General features: G+C 33.7%; 3 protein-coding genes across 8 annotated transcripts in view; 1 reads left to right on the top strand and 2 right to left on the bottom strand.

Annotated features, from left to right (window-relative positions):
- Positions 1 to 14,707, bottom strand: part of LOC124423844 (disintegrin and metalloproteinase domain-containing protein 10-like) — a 40,834-nt gene extending 26,127 nt beyond the window's left edge. For 2 of the 4 annotated variants that reach the window (XR_006942175.1, XM_046962112.1), the window contains exons 1-3: positions 12,986 to 13,889; positions 5,201 to 5,909; positions 2,171 to 2,318 (exon numbers count right to left, since the gene is read on the bottom strand). Coding sequence is in view for 3 of the 4 variants with exons in the window: in XM_046962112.1 (XP_046818068.1) it covers positions 2,171 to 2,318; positions 5,201 to 5,438 (386 nt within the window). In the remaining variant the exon portion in view is untranslated. Of the gene's footprint in view, positions 1 to 2,170; positions 2,319 to 5,200; positions 5,910 to 12,985; positions 13,891 to 13,931; positions 14,142 to 14,588 lie in introns of those variants that run through there. The other 2 variants (XM_046962113.1, XM_046962114.1) reach the window with 2 other exon arrangements.
- A 61-nt stretch (positions 14,708 to 14,768) lies between these two features.
- LOC124423850 (calmodulin-like protein 4) overlaps positions 14,769 to 15,532 on the top strand; it is a 1,189-nt gene continuing 425 nt past the window's right edge. Inside the window, exons 1-4 of one of the 2 annotated variants that reach the window (XM_046962123.1) lie at positions 14,769 to 14,976; positions 15,062 to 15,092; positions 15,238 to 15,385; positions 15,492 to 15,532. The exon at positions 15,492 to 15,532 is cut by the window's right edge and continues 142 nt beyond it. In XM_046962123.1, the coding sequence (XP_046818079.1) occupies positions 15,090 to 15,092; positions 15,238 to 15,385; positions 15,492 to 15,532 (192 nt within the window). In that variant the 5' untranslated portion in view covers positions 14,769 to 14,976; positions 15,062 to 15,089. The remainder of the gene's footprint in view (positions 14,977 to 15,061; positions 15,093 to 15,237; positions 15,386 to 15,491) is intronic. The other variant, XM_046962122.1, reaches the window with a different exon arrangement.
- LOC124423847 (neuronal acetylcholine receptor subunit alpha-7-like) overlaps positions 15,514 to 15,532 on the bottom strand; it is a 10,837-nt gene continuing 10,818 nt past the window's right edge. For both annotated transcript variants that reach the window (XM_046962117.1, XM_046962118.1), the window contains one exon: positions 15,514 to 15,532. This exon is cut by the window's right edge and continues 113 nt beyond it. The gene's annotated coding sequence lies outside the window, so the exon portion shown is untranslated.

Below are 15,532 nucleotides of genomic sequence, written 5' to 3'. Positions count from 1 at the left end.
CGTATTGTGCAAATCAGATCGAACCTACCACGATCTAGGGATCACCCAACAAGCTAGCAAGCAAACAAGCAGAAAAATATATCCGAATATTTTTGTCCTCCTGTCACGTATGGTTCCACATCGAGCATGGCAAACAACGCGCGCAACCCAAACGCGAAGGGTGACGTTATCGCTTCGTTGAAATACTAAGCTTCTATTTTCCGTGAATATCGTCAAGCGGAAATATGACTCTACACGTTCTCCATCGACCTTTTCTCTCCTCCCTGAACCCCCTCCTGCCATCTCTCTTTCTTTCTTCATCGCGATCTTGTTGAGATCAATCCGATAAATATTAGCGGATATTAAATCTTTCTGTCGTAGTTGGACTTTTCTTTAACTCAAGAAATATAGAAAATATTATTTATATTGAATATAAATAAATATCTATTAAATATAAATAAGTTTCTATTCGATCTGTTCTTTTTTTTCCCTTCCTACGTTGAAAATATTATATTGTTTAATCTTTTATGATTTTATGTAATAATTTACTATGTAATTCATATAACTCATTCACTCACTTACACACACCAAAGCACGCGCACGTATTTTTTAAATTCATCGCTTAACGAACTTAATTGTTGATTCGAAATAAATGATATCTTTAAGTATTATGTAAGTATGTTTATATATATATATATATGTATATATATATGCACTATAATTCTCACGTTATATAATTTTGACGTTAAACACCAAAGAAGGAATTTATTCAACAGACTATTGGTTAATTATATATACCAAAATTAGATAAAATAGCTTTTGATATGTCGAATTAGGAACGTACACACGGTTTAATCGAATCGAATTTGTTCGATTTACTCCTCCTCATCCTTCTCCTCTTCTTCCTCCTTCTCCTTCTCCTCCTATTATCCTTCTACTTTCGGTAGACCGATACCCGTCGATAGATTATTCCTACGATCGTAGAAATACCTTCCCTTCGTGAGGTCTAATTGCTTCCTTTGAAATCAGGAATCACGGAGATCGACTTAACGTAGAAGTTTGTTTGGAACTCCATCCTTCCTCGGATCGGCCACAAATCAAGTAGTAGATATCTTCGTCTAACGTACGGTATATATATATATATATATATATATATATATATAACTACCACCATCCGTTCTAACTAAACAACACATATTATAGATATCTAATGCGAACTACAAATATCATCCCTCTATAAATATTAAACAATGTATAAACCCGAGAGGCCGGGAATAGTAATAGGGGTGGGGAGGGGGAGAAGAATAGGGAAGCTGATCATCCTACGATCTGTTAAAATTTAACATCAGAAAAAGAGAAAAAAAAGAAGAAAAAAAAAAGAAGAAAAAAAGATATCGACTTATTTTATATATGGATGCAGCACTACGCACAGGAAATAACCATAGCGTGATTGACGTAATCACATAAATCATGTGTCTTGTACATAAATCATTAGATAATATAACAAGAGGATATTTCAATCGTAATGCTTTCTATTCTTGAAGAAGATAAGTATTTCTATCTAGAATAATCTATAAATCTTAATCACACATACACACACACAAACACTCTCTGAACTTTGTGTATTTCAAGATCGTTCAATGAATCGAAAAAAAGAAAAAAAGAAGAAGAAAGGGAGAGAAAGAGAGAAAGTAATAATAGAAATACAAGTCGTGCTTGTTAGTTACTATAATATAAAGATCTTCGAGAAAGAAACGAGAAAGACCCTCTCTTTAGACTTTCACCCTCCCAATACGAACAATAGCATCGCACACTGTTCGTTAATCCGTAGACGATATCTATAATATCCACCACAACAAGGAAATGTAACGCATTTTATACGAACGTGGCCTTAATTGGATCCCTGCTTACTGACCTGTCAAGGATACACCTGACGGGTATAATACCTTACGCGTTGATGACCTTGCATAGTTCTTTCTTCACTCCCCACCTCTCTCTTTTATACTCTAAATCGCGTTACTTTTATTAAATTTCACGTCGAGGTCAGCTTTATCTTTATCTTCGAACGTTTCTTTTCGAAATAGTTTGGTTGTAGTACGTATACTAACAACGTGATATTAACAAAATATTGACAAGTTTTTGAAAAAGAAAACATTATTTATCATTGATTATATCTCCCCATGAAACGTACCTATCCAATGCTTTCAAGTGTAAAAGTAGAGGTTGATTTTCGATAGAATCGGAAACATCGCGACGCGTCCTGTCACGATGACGTCTCAATGCCACCGTGTCATAAGATGCTGGCTCGTAGTATCTGATGTATGATCTACGTGTTATCCCTGAAACATATGTAAAGTATCGTTCTATTAAATACGGATAAGTAAAATAAAAAACAAAAAAAGAAAACGTAGATAGAACAACATATATACACATATGTATACACAGGTATCGTGCTTTCTTGTAGAAAAAGAGAAGAAAAAAAGAAAAAGAAAAAGAAAAAAAAAGAAAGAAAAAGGTCGTAAGTAGATATATATATGTATCGTATATATATGTATATACGTGTTTTAATATGTAAGCCTATGATCGGAAATCGCGTGAGAATGCGTCATAGAATCTGGCTAAAGATTTTGCTCGACACACTAAGAATAAAAAAAAAGAAATATATATATATATATATATATATATATATATATATATATAATTGCTATATACTTGGAGTAATTTTATTTGTCTTATTCTTTCTTATCGCACGAGAAGAAAAGGAAAAAGAATAAAAGTTAAATAACGCAGACAAACGTAAGATTATCCGATATTTGCACATTTTTAAGTAAAATTAACGGAGTTATCGTTAACGTAATAAAAAAAAAAAATAAATAAATAAATAAATAAAATAAAATAAAAGAATAAAAAAAAGACAAAGAAAGAAAATAAAAGAATGTGATGATTGTATAATATCGGAAAGGGATAATCTGGTTATTTCGCCAAACAATTAAATTACAAAAGAGAACAGAGAGACGTGGGGGGAAGGGGGAGGGTTGGTGTGTGAAGTCGTCTATCGATGGGGACGTTCTCTCTCTCTCTCTCTCTCTCTCTCTCTCTCTCTCTCTCTCTCTCTCTCTCTCTCTCTCTCTCTCTCTCTCTCTCTCTGCGGGCACGTTTAAAGGGTGAAAATGCTTAATGAGGGAAATAATTGAGGTGTGGGCTTTCAAAGAGAGAACTGTCGTCGTCCCGTATCGGCTCGTCTATTCTTTTGTAAAATCCTCGTGAAAATGAAATCAACTAACTCTAAGAGATCTCAAGAGTCTTTCGTGTGATTTCAATGTAAGAGAGAGAGAGAGAGGGAGGGAGAGGAAGAGAAAGAGAGAGAAAAAGAGAGAGGGAGGGGGAGGGAGAGAGAGGAAGAGAGAGAGAGAGAGAGAGAGAGAGAGAGAGAGAGAGAGACATTCAAGATCATGTAGGCTGAAGCTGAGAACTTTCACTGTCTGCCACGAACCAACTGAAATATATCATTGCCTGAACTTCCAAAACTTCTAATTATATTTATATAGATATCTATGCGTATATATCCTAGCTATGTATTTTACATATCATATATATATATATATATATATATATATATATATATATATATATTCTGTATATCTGTATTCTATGTAAATACGTAAAACGAAAGGAGTACGTCAAAGTAAATACATTCGTTAGAGTTGAGAAAAAGAGGGGAAAGGTTTTCCTCGTTTCTGGTCGACGAACGAAATTTTTTTAATTATTCCTAACTCCAGGCGAAAGAGATTATATATATATATATATATATATATATATATATATATATATATATATAATGAGAGAGACAGACAGAGACAGACAGAGAGAGAGAGAGAGAGAGAGAGAGAGAGAGAGAGAGAGGGAGAGAGAGAGAGAGAAGGAGAGAGAGAGAAAGAGCTTGGAATTGAATCAATGGGATAAGACCGGTCGAACTGGTTTTAGGAAATACATTTTTAAAAATAGAATTTAAAAAAAATGAGAATTATGAAAAATATCAGAAATACAAAAAAAAAATTAAAAAAGAAGATGGGAAACAATGTCTTGTTATTATACGAATGTTATATCTGTTTATTCTATCCAGTGATAAATAACTGAAGAAGAAGAGAGAAAAGAAAAAAAGAAGGATAAATGAAAAAGCAGAACTGAAATGTATAGCTTGACGAGAAATTTTCTCTGACAACTATTCATAACTGTACTGAACAAGCATAAATAATAAATTTGTTTTTCATTATCTCGGAGCTCGTTGACGTCGAATTAAAATCATGATGGTTACGCATATAAAGTAAAAAAGAAAAAAGGGACAACAAAAGAAAAAAAAAGGAAAAAAGAGAGACGCGGACGAGAAAGGAATAGTAGTAGTAAAAAATGGGAAGCAGAAGCCCTTTATAGGGGGGAAATGTAATAGCAAGGAGGTGGTACGAGTGTCACTCGAGAATCTCTGCATTACTCGTACCTACGCACAATTAAAGTGCCATTTGGGGTCGCGTCCTATTGTTTGCCTAAGTACCGATCAAGAACAAAAGGAAGTCATGGGACAAAGAGAAGTGTTGACTATTAAGCGGTTGCTCTCTCTCCCCCCCTCTCTCTCTCTCTGTCAAATGCATTTACCGCGATTTAACACTGTCAATGCGTTTCAGGCAACTCACAAATTCATTCGTCGTCTGTGACTGCATTTTAAGCGAAAGCATCGCGACATCCCGTCGTCAAAGATGTGTGAGATTAAACGCGAAAAGCTAGATAATAAATTCATTGATCTTTCCATCTGAATATATATATATATATATATATATATATATATATATATATATAAATAATAATATATATATGTATTATTATTCGTGATGGAATTTTCGAAAGTGAACGTTATCGATATTATTGAAAATTGGAGAAAAAGTCCGTTATTCTTTCATGAAGATATTTTTTGCAAATCTTGAAACCTTGAATCTTAATTCGAGAACTCTCTTATTCAATGAACTCTTTTTCGTCAGGTGTAAATGCTACTGCTACTATAATACTTATTGCTACTGTAATCTCGTTGATTCTAATGGTAAAATTATTAAAAAAAGAACAAAGATTATTTTCACGTGGTAGCAATTTTAATCGTAAAGAAAAGGAAGAAGAAGAAAAAAAAGAAGGAGGGGGAGGAGGAGGAGGAAGAAAACGAAGGCACGTGACTCACCTTTGTGCGTCGGCACAGGATGAAACGGCAAAGCATCCGCGATCGAAAGAGACGAAAGGAAGAAGACAAGAGGAACGGTGAAGAAGAGGTGGTAGCAATAGGATCTTCTTCGTCGACGACGTCGACGGGGCCTGTGGGCCTCGTCCTCTCCCTCTTCCTCTTCCTCTTCCTCCTCCTCCTCCTCTTCTTCTTCCTCCCCCTCTTCTTGGGCCAGGGCCGCGGAGCAACGGCTCGGCATCGCGTTTCTCGTACCAGCAACGCGTCGGTCTTTTCTTCTAATGGCGCTATCTGCCGCCTTTCGTCGAGCAGCCGAGCACCGCACTTGTCGAGTCACCCACCGAGCTCATCTCCTCTTTCTCCTTCTCCTCGCCTCACCACTGCTTCTTCTTCTTCCTCTTCTTCACCTCCTCCTCCTTCTCCTCCTCCTCCTCTTCTTCTCCTACTCCTCCTTCCGCCTCCGCTTCCTCCTCCTCCACTTCGTCCACCTTCTCCTACCCCTTTCAGGGTCGCTCAACCTTTCGATCCTTCTTTCTCTCCCCTTCACTCCTCCTACTCCTCCTTCTCCTTTTCCTTTCTTCCACCTAGAACGTCTTTTTCAACCGGTTCTATCCTTCTTCTTCTTCTGCTTCTTCTGTTGCTTCTTCTTCTTCTTCTTCTTCTTCTTTCTGCTTAGGCACTCTCGAAGATCAACTGCTCCGCGATATCAACGCTGGAAAATAAAGGGATTGACGTGAGACTCAACTTCGTCGTCTAGACTCTCTTATTGTCTATATATATGTACTATCTTTTAATTTTATACTGAACAATATAACATTGTTACTATATTTAAATATATCGATTACTCATATAATTAATTTCTAATCATATATATATATATATATATTTTTTTTTTATCAAAAGATGACGTAAAATATTATATATTTTACGAGAATAAAAAGTAATCTCTATAACGATACTATACACAGTATAGATACATATGGTACATATATATCCATCTTTGTAATACAGTTAAGTATATATAGTTACGTGGAAGAATGAAGAAGCAATTTCGTGTTTTTGGTTTTGACGAGGATAAAGAGTATGAATGATGCAAACGATTATTTCAGAGAGATAAGCGCAAGAGAAAATCGATTGATTTTCGATGCTTCACACACTATCGTACGTAAATACGGTAATATAATTACTAAGATAAAAAGAATGGTCGATTAAATAAATTACAAACGAAAAAGTCCTTTTCTCTTTTTATTGATCGATATATATATATATATATATATATATATATATATAAATATACACATATATATATACATATAAATTTATAAAAATTTTGCTAAAGATGTACCATCGTGACTCGAACATTTCCGACGGTATGTTTTATCAAATTTATTATTAACGAGTATTAAATGAAAGAAAAACAAAAATAAAAAAAAAGCAAAAAAGAAAAATAATTGGGGGGAGAAAGAGAGAGAGAGAGAGAGAGAGAGAGAGAGAGAGAAATACAAAGCATTCCATGTCGACAGAAATATAGCCAGTTATAAAATACTTAAAAATTAAATGATCCGTCGTTTATCGCCCTTAATCGAAACTTTTCGCGTTGTAAATACATAACGCAGCACCTGGAGTATAAACTCGGACGATTCCGTGTTGTGCAGCGAGACGATACACCGTACTACTAATATCGGATCTACTTCGATAAACTTCAAAGTGGCCGGAGCAAATTATCTCGAGAACGTACTTTCTCGTACGAAACTTTTGACGATAACGATGTTTTTTCTGTATCTCGGTATTATTTAATGTATGTTTTCTGTTAAAATATCTAAAATTTCTCTTTCTCTCTCTCTCTCTCTCTCTCTCTCTCTCTCTCTCTCTCTCTCTCTCTTGTGTTTCTCTAAATACAAAATATAATGTACGAAAAACAAATAAAATTGAAATAGAAATTGAATTAAATGCAAGCTAATACAAGTCATTAATAAGTAAACATCGAACTTTTTGAATACGTCAAATGAAACAAATACTTCGAAGTTAGAAACATAAAGAATGTATGTTTTGCATTTACGAAGGAATTTCGTTCGTTTAATACAAATAATCCAAAACTATTTAAATACTAATCGTATTGCGTTCCCTTTATTTTTTTCATAAATGTCGCAGTTAAAAGAAACAAACAAACAAAAAAAAAGAAAAGAAAAGAAAAATGAAAAAAAAAACAAGGAAAATAAAGAAGAAAAAAAGAAAAACATCGCACGCGAACAAAGTAGTATTAAGGTAAGGTATACGATTATTTCCGTCACGATCGCATAATCGCCGTTATATATCTTTTCGACGATATCACCGACATATACGGGTCATAGTCGAAATGATGTCACATTAAATAAATTTTTATTCTAACAAGTCGTTGATGATAAAAGGTGTATCCGATATTTCATCGCGTTATCCTTATTTTTCTTTCTCTTTTTTTTTTTTTTTTTTTTTTTTTTTTCATATAGATATAATCCGTAAATCGATATCTATTACATATTGCATCTAAATTTGGTAAAATCTGTAACAAGGAATGAACGTACACATACATAAATACATACACAATATCATCCCCTTTAAATAAATACGTACTTGGATATAAAGATAAATTTGAAATTTTTTTTTTTCACCCGGATGCTGTGCAATCGTTATTCGAATATTCGACACGCTTTTGTCGTTTATATTAACATTTCTCAACATACAAGAGAGTATTATCTTAACGCTTGCAAGAACAATAGGATAATGAATGTAACAACCACGTGTCCGATTTCTACATTAATTTTCTATTGTAACGGTTAACTCGTATCCTCTGCACAAAGGAAACACATCGTGAGAAAACGAAATAATTATCGATTCCGCCGTAGTTAAAGTAAAAAGAAATAAATAAAAAACAAAAAAAAAATTAAAAAAAAATAAAAAAACGGAATAACGTAGAAAACGGTTAATCGATTAATACCGAGAAAGGATTAATCGAAAGAAGGCATAGGTATGGCTATGCCGACTCTGTGACCACATAGATGAGAGCAATCTCTCTCTCTCTCTCTCTCTTGCTGTCTCTCTCTCTCTCTCTCTCTCTTGCTGTCTCTCTCTCTCTCTCTCTCTCTCTTGCTGTCTCTCTCTCTCTCTCTCTCTCTCTCTCTCTCTCTCTCGCATACACATACACACAATCTTTTTCTGTCTCGTGGTGCAATCGTGACACCACGTCAGTATTTCTTTCCTTTTTTTTTCCTTCTTCCGTCTTTAATTAAGATCTTTAAAATTCCGATCGAATGACGTCGTTGTTGTCCGACTAGTTGTTGGATATCCAAGCATCGTCTCGCGTTTACCGCAATAGTTGAGGATCTCGATAGCTGCAACGAACTATGTTCGAATCTCGGGGAATCCCCGGCTATATCTTGTCTATGTGATTTCGAACGAGAAATACAACGTTCTTATATTTTCTCACGCGGAAAAGAGCTTGTACAATTTTATATATGTAAAAACGATCTTTACGATAAGTTAATCGATTTTTTTCTTCCTCTTTTTTTTCCTTTTTTTCTTTCCTCTTTTTTTTCCTTTCCGTTGCAAAGAAAAATATGTATCTATTTTATGGAATAATAGAACGAATTAATTAGCTTACGTACATTTGTAATTTGAGATAAATAGCAAAGTTTTGTTTTGACAAAAATGGCAGAAAGTAAATAGTTTCAATGCGATACACGTTGTATATATGAAATGAAATGAAATGAAATGAAATGATATAAAAATAAAAAAAAAACTTATTACTTCTTGAGAGATTCAATTATTGATAAAAAAAATATAAAGAAGAAGAATAAAAAAAAAAATAAAGAACATAAAAAACAGAAAATAAGATAAAAAGAATAAAATTTATATATATATATATATATATATATATATATATATATATATATATGTGCGTATAAAAAAAAGGGTGGGCAATTGAATGTCGAAGAATTCATTAACTGTGTGTAAAAAAAAATAAGAGATAAAAATGTGCTACTTTCTCTTTCTCCATTTGATAACGTCATAATTCAAGAGCGAATGCACTTGCAGTAGAAGCCGCTGCTCTATCCCGCTGCTCCCCATCGCAAATAATCTACGTGAGACATAATTTTTCGAGGGAAGCAGGAAGAAGGATAAATCATGTCCCTCACGAAGTAAAGCACTTCGATAGTAGAGAGAATATAGTCACGCTCTTTTCCTCTCTTTCTCTGTCTCTCTCTCCTCACTCTTTTTATCATAGCTATAGTTTGTTCACTAAATTGACCAAAAGCAAATAATTTACGAAAGAAAGAGAGAGAGAAAGAGAAGCATATTGTATATCTCTTTTCTTTCGTTACAAAACATAATAGTCGATTATAAAATAGTACTTGTTTCGCGCGTGCCACTTTCCTGAAGTCGATTAATCCGTGAAAGAAAACAATGAGAATTATCTTACTTGAATACCATAGAAAAAAGTTATACGGAGTGAATTAAAAATTCCGGTCTAAAAGTTCCTAAATGATTTTTAAATATCGATTACTCATTTTCGGGACTTCTTTTAGCTAAAGTTTTTTTATATGATTGTAAAACTAACAAACTTAGCTTGTGAAATTACAAATCAAACTATAGGCCTAAATTTAAAAGCTCTCAAATTTTTTCTTTTCTTTTTTTTTTTTCGAACGACCTAGGAACTTCCTCTCTACTTTGTACAATATAAGAGAGAGAAAGACAGAGAGTACTACTTTTTTTTATATATATAGTAATATTATTAAATGGTATTTAGAATAAATTGGAATTTTAAAAAACAATAAACGTAATTTAATCGTAATAATTTAAACGTAAAATTAAATAAGATATAAAAAATATATATATATGTACATGTATGTATATTTATATATATATATATATATATATATATATATATATATGTATGTATGTATGTATGCATATAAAGGGTGAAACTTTAAAGTTACACGGACGTTATACTGGAGTTAAGATCGTGAATTACATACAACTTGCAGCAACCAGGATTACACGTTTGCTGCACTTACATATACGAGCGAGAACGAGATATCGATCTGGTAAGAATCTTTCGTCTTCTCTCTTTTGTTTCCTCTTTTTTCTTTTTCGTTTATTTTTCCTTCTTCTTTATTTATTTTCTTTTGTTCCTTTTAATCTTTTTACTTTCCACTTCTTGAAGATATTAAGACTTCGACGAGTAACGAATTTTTTTTATTGGCATCGACCTGATTTTGATTTACGGTAGACGTCTCGAATTGTCCTCTTTTATAATCTAATGAGAATTTTCTAATCGAAAGAATAAGAAGATAATCCGATCAATAAAGATGCTCGAGTGAGTAGCTATAATAACGATGAATGAAATTCGATGCGATTCTATTATTTTTCTAAAAATAACGAAGCTATTTTATAATCGATGCGAAGGAGGAACATAAATCTGAAAGGAACGATGAAAAGAAAAAAGAAAAAAACAAATATAAACAAAAAAAAAAGAAAAAGACTAGAAAAAAAAAGAAAAAATAAATATGCACCTACATATTAAATGGAACGTGTAATAAGCAAGATACTTTTTTTTTTTTTTTTTTTTTTTTTTTTTTTTTTTTTTTTTTTTTTTTTTTTTTTGAAAAGCAACGAAATACTACGAAGGGTGTTATTAACGAGAATAGAGCACTGTTTACATTGCAAATTTATGTTCGCGACGACATGAACGGAAAAAAATAACTACAAATAATTAAATAAATGATAATAATAATAACAATAACAACATTATATGTACGTACGATGGGTATATACATTGTAAATTTACATTGGCGACGATAGTAATCCTATAACTGAGAGATTACAAATGTAAAGATACACGTAACTAATGCGTATATAAAAATCGTTGCGAAAATAAAATTATAGAAGAGAGATAGAGAGAACGAGAATACATAAAAAAAAGAAAAAAGAAATAAAAAACATACAAACGAGCCATGCAATGATGATGGTAGTGGTAAACTCTCTCTCTCTCTCTCTCTCTCTCTCTCTCTCTCTCTCTCTCTCTCTCTCTCTCTCTCTCTCTCTCTCTCTCTCTCTCTTGCACTCTACTACCTCGGCAAGTAGAAATGCGCCATGAATTTAAAATACATCTAAAAATCAGTGTACTAACGATCCAATTATGGTAGGATGGTATTTATAAAGTCGGCGATTTTTTATCCAGGGCTACCTCGTTTCGACAAAATGTCGAGACAGAGACAGAGAGAGAGAGAGAGAGAGAGAGAGAGAGAGAGAGAGAGAGAGAGAGAGAGAGAGAGAGAGAGAGAGGTGAAACAAAGAGAAAACTCATTAGACTATACAAACATGATAAATTTATCCCACTAGAAACTAGACCTAGTGTAACAAATTTCTCAAATTTTGCTTTAATCAATAAACATTTTCGATTTATAGCTTAATATTCTCATTATTATTATTATTATTATTACTATTATTATTATTATTATTATTATTATTATTATTATTATTATTATTATTATTATTATTATTATTACTATTATACTACGTAATCGCTTTCGCTAGTTACAAAAGACGTATATTAAAGGTATTCTCCTATTTCTAAAGTCATAATACACATACTCTCTCTCTCTTTTTCTCTATCTTTCTCTCTCTCTCTCTCTCTCTCTCTCTCTCTCTCTCTCTCTCTCTCTTTCCTCTTGCGAAATATAATTTCCTAGACGCAATCAAAAAAGAAAAAAAAGGAAGAAAAAAAATCGCTCGTGCAAAGAAAAACAAAAAAGAATAATGTACGAAGGTTCGATATTATTACGTGTTATGTTAAAAAACAAAACCGAAACTATTAAGAATAATATAATATATCTGCAACTTGTTCGTGCCTGTCGCGTATCGGTAAACGGCATAGGTGAAAGCTTGTTGGAACAAAAGTAATTCATGGAGGTAAGAAGAATCGTTGCGGAGTTAGGTAACGAGTCGGCATTAAAGTCACCGATAATGACCGTAGTGCCGAGATGCAAAGCTGCTAGTAAAAAAGTCATCGAGGTAGAGTCTTTCATTGAAAGGGCCAATTGTAGATTTTTATCTTCTTAAACATAGTCACACATTCGCATTCATACAAACACACACATACACACGCACACACACATATATATAATATATATATAAAATCGTTTATATATGTTTAATCGGATTAACAAAGTCCGGAGTAGATAGTTACGAAATCAACTGTTCTTTTACGAAATTACTACGAACGATGCGAAGAGAATTTTAGAGAGAGAAAAAGAGAGAAAAAGAGAGAAAGAGAGAGGGAGAGAGAGAAAGAGAACTTATCAGGGGGAAATGTATAAACGAGGGAAACGTTTAAACGACACGAGATTTCGAAGGTCTGTCTGGATATAATAGAGAGGAAAAATGACGGAGACTGCGCGCGAAAGGGACGCGAATGAACGGGGGATGAGATATGAGATACGGATGTGTTCAAAGCAAGAAAGACAGAAGGATGAAAAGGTGGAAAAAGAGGGGGGAGAAGGACGAGGAGGAAAAGAAGAGTAAGAAGAAAAAAGGGAAACGAACACGCATGTACATATATATATATATATATATGTGTGTGTGTGTGTGTGTGTGTGTGTGTGTGTGTGTGTGTGTGTGTGTGTGTGTATATGTATAGGTATATAATACAAGGTTTTACTTATGTAGTTACATGAAGCACGTATCGCGCGTGCTCGCCGATTCTCGCGTTCTATCAAATTCTCTTTCTCTTGCTATCGCGTACACACTTACCAAGATGCAGCAACGGCAGCAACGGCAGCAACGGCAGCAACAGCAACAGCAACAGTAGCAGCGGTGGCGGCAACAACTTAGGAAAACGAAACCACAGTTGTTGCCACAGGCGTCCTTTCCTTCTTGATACTGGACTCTCTCGACGTTCATAGGGCGGAGCGTTCCTCGCGTTACAGTGCGTTCGCTCCGATATGAATCGCGCGCACCATTACGTGTCACAGGAGCGGCCCTCCGAGTGAGTGAGTGCGTGTGTGACTATCCCTCGCGAAAACGAGAGAAACAAAGAAACCGGGGAACTAGAAGGAAACAGAGAGGAGACCGAGCGATATATAAACTGTGTGTAGAGAGAGGGTGAGAATGTGATAGAACGCGATGAGAGGTGAGAGAGACAGAGAGAAAGAGAGAGAGAAAGAGAGAGAGAGATGAAGAAATAAAGAGGGAGAAAGAAACGTCAAAAACACAACAATACGAATAGCAACGCGTTCCGCGTCGAACTGACGAGCCGCTCTCGTGACTCGCGTAAAGATACCGAGGACAACGACTTCCCCCACTATTCGCCGCCTTCGACCCAGCTGTGTGCTTTCTCCCCACTCCGTGCGATGTCTCTTCACCGCACGCACCGGTACTGCGCTTCCTTCATTCGTCTTCCCCTACCAAATCAACTCATCGCCCCACTCCGATACCACCACCCTCAGACGAGCTTATTCGACCCTCCTATCTTTAACGAGCCTTCCTCTTCTATTTCACCCTATCTCTTTTTTTATCTCTTCTTTATCTTTTTCTCTCTCTCTCTCTCTCTCTCTCTCTTTCTCTTCCCTTTGGTCATCTCTTTGCCAGATACTCAACGCTCTTTGACCACTATACCTCGCAAGTCGAGCTTAGTTCTTCCTCTCTTCCAAAAACAAAGTTTCAACGAAGAGAATACTTGATTCTCTTTCTATCTTACCTTCCTTCTCTTTTGCCTACATCTTTTTCCCTCCCTCCTTTTTCTTTCTCCTCTTCTTCTCTAGTATTCGATCACCACATGCTCTTTCAACGTCATTCCTTCGGAAGTTCAATACGTGAAACTTTCTTTGATTATCCAAGCTTCGGTCAGTGAATCTCTCGATATTACGAAAAGACAAGATGTCCTTGGAAGAGAATATATTTTTGGATTCTGAAAACAGTGAATTTCGATTCTTTTCTACGATACAAGTAGAAATTTCGACAAAATTTTCATCGATACGAATTTATGGATGATAGATATTTTATAAATATTTATCGAACGCGATGATTTCTTGTGTATTTTTTTAATAATTTTTTTTCATATGTATATATATATATATATATATATATATATATATATATATATATATGTACACGTACCTACACATATTATTTTTGCAGTCATTATTAAATGTGATAAAAATATTTATATCTAATAAATATAAGATATATTGTGATATAAATATTGTGAGTAGAAATAAAATAAGAAAAGTGAAATATATCGATGGACTACTTATGTGACCTATCCAAAAACCGTTAACGAATTGAAACTAACGTATAAAACAGTGGTACAATGTAGCCAAACATAAAATATAAATGAACAAAACATAATTCTTACTGCCAACGTCGTTGAAACTATTTGTTGATATTTCTTCGTTAATACGAAAAGGGGATTCGTTCCTTCGAGGCATTTCATTGGCCAATTGAAAAATATTCTCTGTTATGATTGGCTGCAACCTGGAGAGAATTTATATTCTATCAATATTACAAATTTTACCGCCAAATATAATACCTATTGTGAAAGTAAAATAAAATATAATTTCATTAGATTTTATCTTCGCTCTCATCTAATTCAGCAAAAATAAAATATATATTATTGTTAATACGTTAAAATATTATTCGAAAGTTTTTAGGTTATGTCATATTGTGATTTCGATATTCGTTGACGTCATACGCTTGACAGGTGTCTGTAGATATCTGTGGCAATTCAAAAAGAATTTATTATGGTAATTACGAAAATAATTTTTAAATTATAATTAAAAAAAAATTCATCGAAATGTACATCTAATCTTTTGACATTTTTTATTGTAGGCTCGTTACTTTCGAGAAGAAGATATTGATGGTATGGTCCTTTGTGTACATTATATTTTGATATTATTTATTATATATTAAAATATGCTATTTATATATATATATATATATATATATATATTTTACTTACATCTTTACATATATGCATATTATTAAACACTTATTTAACGATCCAGATTTGTTCCATTACAGAATTCAGGGAATGTTTTTACCTATTTGCTCGCAATGGTCAGATTCGTACCTTAGATGAATTGACCATCATTATGAGGTCGTTAGGTCTCAGTCCAACGATTGCAGAATTAAATAAATATCTTAAAGATAAAGGTTGGCTATACCAATTGTTGTTCTTTTTTGCAATCATAAAAGCTTTTATGTTAGTTTAATAAATTATGTGATAAAGTATTAAAAGTTTTGTTTTTATATACCTTAGGTGGAAAAATGTCATTCGCTGATTTTCTGGAAGCCATGCAT

This window comes from Vespa crabro, chromosome 4 (assembly GCF_910589235.1).
Source record: "Vespa crabro chromosome 4, iyVesCrab1.2, whole genome shotgun sequence".
NCBI lineage: Eukaryota > Metazoa > Arthropoda > Insecta > Hymenoptera > Vespidae > Vespa > Vespa crabro.
Note: the sequence above shows the minus strand (reverse complement) of the source record. Positions and strands in the feature narration are given on the sequence as shown.